At 44.0% G+C, this 7,093-nt stretch overlaps 1 protein-coding gene across 1 annotated transcript in view; it reads right to left on the minus strand.

The window, feature by feature from the left end:
- Nucleotides 1–7,093, minus strand: part of CBFA2T2 (core-binding factor, runt domain, alpha subunit 2; translocated to, 2) — a 56,666-nt gene that overhangs the window by 20,533 nt on the left and 29,040 nt on the right. The window contains exons 6-7 of the mRNA XM_011960581.1: nt 4,433–4,518; nt 2,966–3,161 (exon numbers count right to left, since the gene is read on the minus strand). Coding sequence (XP_011815971.1) covers nt 2,966–3,161; nt 4,433–4,518 — 282 coding nt within the window. The remainder of the gene's footprint in view (nt 1–2,965; nt 3,162–4,432; nt 4,519–7,093) is intronic.

A 7,093-nucleotide genomic window follows, 5' to 3' on the forward strand; every position in this document is an offset into this window, starting at 1 on the left:
CTGAGGCAGGAGAATCGCTTGAACCCAGGAGGCAGAGGTTGCAGTGAGCCGAGATCATGTCACTGGACTCCAGCCTGGGCGGTAAGAGCTAGACTGTGTCTCAAAAAAAAAAGTCAATGGTGAAATTCTTTTGAAATGTCTATTATTGGTATAAAAATATGCCAGAATGTAAAACAACTATGTGTCTAAGAACTCATTTCAGGCCGGGCACGGTGGCTTATAGACGTCTGTAATCCCAGCACTTTGGGAGGCCAAGGTGGGTGGATCATCTGAGGTCAGGAGTTCAAGACCAGCCTGGCCAACATGGTGAAACCCCATCTCTACTAAAAATACAGAAGCAGCCAGGTGTGGTGGCGGGTGCCTGTAATCCCAGCTACCCAGGAGGCTGAGGCAAGAGAACTGCTTGAAGGAGGTTGCAATGAGCCAAGATCGTGCCACTGCATTCCAGCCTGGGCAACAGAGCAAGACTCCATTTCAAAAAAAAAAAAAAAAAAAAAGAACTCATTTCACAGTTAGACTTTCTTGATGAAGCTAACTGTACCCAAGCTCCTCATATGTCATCATAGACCAGTGGCACTTTTTGGAGTTGTTATAATTCACATTTTGCATATTACATTTATTTAGGATATGAATTATACTGTCATTCTATACTAAAATGGACAATAAACATAGAAATAAACATGAAATAAACACATAAATGGCACTAAAATATACTATTTAAATCAGGTTGACAGTGCTCTCAGAAACCTGATAGAAGGAAACATGTATCCATGAAGAGCTAAACCTAGAATGACAATATAATTTATCATCCAGATTGCCTTCACTGTTGAGAATGAGGGAAGTGCTAGTAACAATTATAACAGGATACAGGCATAAACTGGACTGTCTAAGGCAAATCAAAAAATATGGTCCCCAGAGCTAATCCGTGATACAAAAGGTGGGAAAGGTGAGTAGTGGTCATGCACAGCTATGTTTAAATGACTCCAGCAAGATCTGTATCTTGGCTCAGCAACCACTGGCTCACAACTGCAGCTCCCTCTGTACTCTATGCTTCTCGCCTGCACAAGTGTAGACTCACTAATGGATGAGGTAAGGCTTGGGTGTAAACTTTAGCTAAGACTCCAAAAGTCTTTCTCCCTGTCTGAAAGTCACACAGGGACTATCTGCAAATGTTCAGAAAGTAAGGGAGACCAGAAGGTTAGCTTTGTCTGTTTTTGGAGGTTGTTTTTTTTTTTTTCCTTTTTCTTTTTTTGAGAGGGAGTCTCGCTCTGTCGCCCAGGCTGGAGTGCAGTGGTGCAATCTCGGCTCACTGCAAGCTCCGCCTTCTGGGTTCACACCACTCTCTCGCCTCAGCCTCCCGAGTAGCTGGGACTACAGGCACTCGCCACCACACCTGGCTAATTTTTGTATTTTTAGTAGAGATGGGGTTTCACCGTGTTAACCAGGATGGTTTTGATCCCTTGACCTTGTGATCCGCCCACCTCAGCCTCCCAAACTGCTGGGATTACAGGCGTGAGTCACTGCGTCTGGCCTGTTTTTGGAGTTTTTACAAAAGGAATCATACTAATACTGTAACTCTACGTACGTGTTGATGCCTTGTTGTGCTCGATATTCCACCTAATGGTGGTATTCCATGGTTGGCTCCAGAGCTGCTGCTGTGGGTGGGGTAGGGAAAGGGAAGCCTTTAGCTCCCACTGTTTGGACATACTGTATTAATTCTGGCTTTGCCTCGAGTTTTCCTTACAGTTTTTTAGAGACTAATAGCTGCCTTCGATGGAACATGCTAGGTCTGTCGTAAGAGACTTGTTCTCCGTGGTGAACATTTGGGAACTCAGAGTACGTGGGAAAACAGTCTGATCACAGATGGCCTGTCACTCAGCTATGCCTTTGGATAGGGGTGAATGTGCTGGAACATTTTGAGGGGAATAACTGAGGCTTGCTGGACGTACTCTGGATTGCTGCTGCTTCGGACTCGGAAAGGCAAGGGGGGACAACCTAGTGTGGTACAGTAAATCCTTTTGTGGGAGGCCACCAGACCATGGAGGATTGAGTGGTATTGTCCTGAATGGTGGGCTGGGGACAGGAGGAAGGAAGGTAAGGTAAACACTTTCAAGGCTACTGTGAGAAATAAAAGTGATGACACAAGAGTGCCTAGTACATACATCCAGCCAGGCTGAATTTGACAACCAAACACTCTTTGACCAACACCTAGCACACATATATGTAGAGAGTTAAAGACAGAACAAAATCACAAATATTCTCATTCTCCACAAAGAAGAATTAACATTTTTTGAACATGCCAGGTACCAGTCTGGGCACAGTGGCTCAGGCCTGAAGTCCTGGTGTTTTGGGAGGCTGAGGCAGGAAGATCGCTTGAGGCCAGGAGTCCAAGGCCAGCCTGGGCAACACAGCGAGACCCTGTCTATACAAAACAAAACCCACCCCCCGCCACCCACCAAAACATGCCAGGGGCTTCATATATTTTCTCACTTCCTCTTCATAATCACCTGAGTCTCCCTAAATCCACAATGAAACACCACCTTTCTTTCTTTCTTTTTCTTTTTTTTTTTTTGAGATGGAGTCTTGCTCAGTAGCCCAGGCTGGAGTGCAGTGGTGTGATCTTGGCTCACTGCAAGCTCTGCCTCCTGGGTTCATTCATGCCATTCTCCTGCCTCAGCCTCCCGAGTAGCTGGGACTACAGGTGCCCCCCACCACGCCCAACTAATCTTTTTTTGTATTTTTAGTGGAGAGGGGTTTCACCATTTTAGCCAGGATGGTCTCGATCTCCTGACCTCGTGATTTGCCCGCCTTGGCCTCCCAAAGTGCTGGGATTACAGGTGTGGGCCACCGCGCCTGGCCGAGCACCACCTTTCTTTAAAGTCAAGTAGAAAAAGCTTTCTGTGACATATTGGTGGGCTCTAAAGGCTGACATTTACTCTGGGTTCCCCGCAGACTCTCCCCTTACCATTGCTGAGAGAATCTGTACTCCCAGGGCTGTGTTGCCTGGAGACCAACTCAGTCCCCGTTTTCCTCAGCTCTGTGTTTTCATTGTACCGTCTTTTCCAATAGTTGAGTTCTTCACGATCTGATTCCTGACAGCGCCGCAGAACTGCCATGGAGCGCCTTGTTTTCTCTACCATTTCCATAATGCAATTCAGTGCCTGAGTCAAAGATGAGATGAGAACATCCAAACAACCAACACTGTAAATCAGGCCAACGCAGTATGAGGAATTCAGGTTCCTTAAAGTACAGGTTTAGGAATATCAAGTTTACATTTAAAACCCTTTATTGCTATCTGTTTCTCCATCAGCCAGGAAGGACATTGGTGTTGAGGCTGACATACCTATCAAGGACAGTAACTACCAGGGCTTCCAGTGTTTGTACAGAACCTCAGATGCATGGCCTTCTGGCCAACTGTCTACAATTTCATGATGCTGCAGCATTTGTTCTATCCCTGGGGTCTGCAGCACTCTGTACGTTTGCTGTGGCTGAACCATAAAATAAGGAATACACAGATTTCTAACAGAAATCTGTTACAGATGAGGAAGGCTGCTATCTTTCAGAATGCAAAATAATTTTGGAATATAAACAATTTTGGGCGGTTGAATTACCTAGAAGTTTGTTACTGACCTGTGTTCTAAAACTACGAAACATGAATATGTGGGCTAAAAAACAATTCTCTTTACTACAGAAGGAGCAGAATTGAAAAAAATAAAAAGAAAGTTTCTTTTGATAAAAATTTAACAAATAACAAACGAATTCTGTCTTGCTATGTTGCCCAGACTAGACTTGAAGTCTTGGCTCCTGGGCTTAAGAGATACTCCTGCCTAGCTTCCCGAGTAGCTGGGACTACAGGGATGTGCCACTGCGCCTGGCTACAAACCTTTGTTTTTAACCATTATACTACATGACTTTATTTGGTTTCTGACCTGAAGTGATCATCCCATCACAAAGATTAGGGAGTGACTGTAATTCTTTAGCTGAGGGAGTAGTAGCTAAACCAACTTTTATTAAAAGCAAAGGATGCCATGGCTGTGGTTATGTTCACTTCAAATATACATGTTCCTTTAATTATTGGTAGCATTAAGAATCAAAAGTAGGCTGAGTGCAGTGGCTCACACCTGTAATCTCAGCACTCTGGGAGGCTGAGGTGGGGAGATCACTTGAGGTCAGGAGTTTGAGACGAGCCTGGCCAACATGGCCAAACCCTGTCTCTACTAAAAATACAAAAATTAGCTGGGGGTGGTGGCATACACCTGTAATCCCAGCTACTCTGGAGGCTGAGGCAGGAGAATTGCTTGAACCCAGGAGGTGGAAGTTGCAATGAGCTGAGAGCACACCACTGTACTCCATCCTGGGCAACAGAGCGAGACTCCTGTTTCAAAAAAAAGTAATAAAGAATTAGGGGCATTACACACTACAAGATTCTTACATGGTCAAGATGTTTCCATTCATCAGCCCATTCCCTTTCTGTCAAACGATGATCTACCAATTCATCTTGATAGCCTCCATTTAGACCTATTAGAAATAAGAGATTAAATTCAAAGGTAGCAAGAAAAACACAATAGAAGCAAATTCTACCAAGTAAATACATACATATTCATCATTACTTTGAACACACTATTAAGGCAATGATTCACAATGGGGTGGGGGACCCACAAAATGACAATATAACCAACAAAGGATATTCAGATTATATTAAAAAAACCCCAACAAATCAATTGTAAAACACAAAATAGCCCTAAAGAAAAAGAGGTAAAAGAAATAAACAGGCATGTCATACATAGCATTTAACACCTAACATATTGGAAAAAATTAAAATGTCAGATAATATCAAGTGTTGGCAAGGATGTGGTTCAATGCGAGTAATTAACCACCAAAACCAGGGTGTCTACTGGTACAAACACTCGGAAACCGCTTAACAATATCAGTAACTTAAAAAAAATTTTTTTGCCGGGCGCGGTGGCTCAAGCCTGTAATCCCAGCACTTTGGGAGGCCGAGACGGGCGGATCACAAGGTCAGGAGATCGAGACCATCCTGGCTAACACAGTGAAACCCCATCTCTACTAAAAACACAAAAAACTAGCCGGGCGAGGTGGCAGGCGCCTGTAGTCCCAGCTACTCGGGAGGCTGAGGCAGGAGAATGGCGTAAAGCCAGGAGGCAGAGCTTGCAGTGAGCTGAGATCTGGCCACTGCACTCCAGCCCGGGCGAAAGAGCAAGACTCCGTCTCAAAAAAAAAAAAAAAAAAATTTTGGTGAGGGGATAGTTTTGATATATACTGAAATTTCCAGGAATGGAACAACTGTGTGAATTAAAGGTATACCAATAAGAATTGTCTACTATTTTGAAGAACTCAAATCATATACAGCAAAAGTGTCTTTGAGTCATTAACACAACACCCCTGTTACCAGTCTGAATTTATAGGCGTAATATTCATAGTGACTATGTATCAGTGTGAGAATCTGTTTATTTCAGTATATATTGAGTTCCTCATGATCTGTACAATCTGTCAAAAAATGTAGTAATAAGAGCCAGGTGTGGTGGGGCGTGCCTATAGTCCCAGCCACTCAGGAGGTTGACACAGGCAGATCACTTGAGCCCAGGAGTCCAGCCTGGGCAATACAGTGAGACCCCATACCTAGTTTTTGGCATACTTTTTTCTCAAGTCAAACTGGCAAAAAATGTGCAGAAGAAACCATTAGCAAGTCAGCTTTTTTTCCCTGCACTGTGCTATTTCCAATCAAAGCAAGTCAGTTTTCCCTTGACAGAGTCTCACTCTGTCACCAGGCTGGAGTGCAGCAGCATGATCTCAGCTCACTGCAACCTCTGCCTCCTGGGTTCATGCCCTTCTCCTGCCTCAGCCTCCCGAGTAGCTGGGACTATAGGCTATCCCGCCACCACACCCGGCTAATTTTTTGTATTTTTAGTAGAGACGAGATTTCACCATGTTAGCCAAGATGGTCTCCATCTCATGATCTCATGATCCGCCTGCCTAGGCCTCCTAAAGTGCTGGGATTACAGGTGTGACCTACCACGCCCGATCCCCACAAGCAGTTTTAATAGATAAAAGAGAGACATAGGAGTACCAGGGGTTGAACACTAGGATTGGTATCATAACATACTGCTAGTACATCTAAGCCTTGGGCATAAGACAATTGGGGTCTGAATTTTGTCTCTGCCAGTTATCAGCTATGTGATTTTGGCCACAGTTCTTTCATCTTTCATCTATAAAAAGGGGATAACAATTGCCTGGGACTCCTGTGAGGATTAAATGAGACAATGTACGTACAATACAATCTAAGTGGTAGCTACGACTCAGTAAATGTTGGCTCTGAGAACACCATAGCTGCTACAGCCTTCCCTATTCAGCTACTATCCCACTACATGATGCCAGGGGCCCCAGTGTGGCCAAGCGTCTGAAAGATGCTAGTGAGCCTAAATAAGAGGAAGTCAGGGCAAATGTGTTGCAATTTCTTACTCAACAAGGTACAAATGGAAATTTAGGGAAACCCTGGAAGCTGATAGCCCTTTGGTTCCCTGCTCTGACAGATGCTCAGCAGTTATACTCCAAAAAACCTTATACTGAAAATGTGTACGAGTACATGACAAAATACTCTGTCCAAAACTAGAAGAGGTTTGTTAAGGTTTCTTTTCTGTTTCTTCCTAAATTTAATGGTTTCTGAGCACCCATGTACCAGGCACTCCAAATGGAACAACAACCCAGCACAGGGGGTGGTGTTATTTCCATTTAGAAATTACTCTTCTGAGGCTCAGAGAGCCCAAGCAATTTGCATGAGATCACACAGCTAGTTAGGATGCAGAGCTGAGATTTCAAGATGCCTCACCTCCTGACCTGAATGTCCATGCACTTTCACCTCCAAGGTGAAATCTTGTATCTTTCTCGCTTAATTTTAAAAACTTTTTTGTTGTTGTTGTGTTGAGGCAGGGTCTCATTCTGTTGCCCAGGAGGGGAGTGTAGTGGCACCATCACAGCTCACTGCAGTCTTGACCTCTTGGGCTCATGCAATCCTCCTGACTCATTTTTTTGCTTTGTTTTTTAGTTTTAGTTTTTGTTTTTGTTTTTTTTTTTT

The sequence above is a fragment of the Colobus angolensis genome, unplaced genomic scaffold (assembly GCF_000951035.1).
Source record: "Colobus angolensis palliatus isolate OR3802 unplaced genomic scaffold, Cang.pa_1.0 Scaffold114, whole genome shotgun sequence".
Taxonomy (NCBI): Eukaryota; Metazoa; Chordata; class Mammalia; order Primates; family Cercopithecidae; genus Colobus; species Colobus angolensis.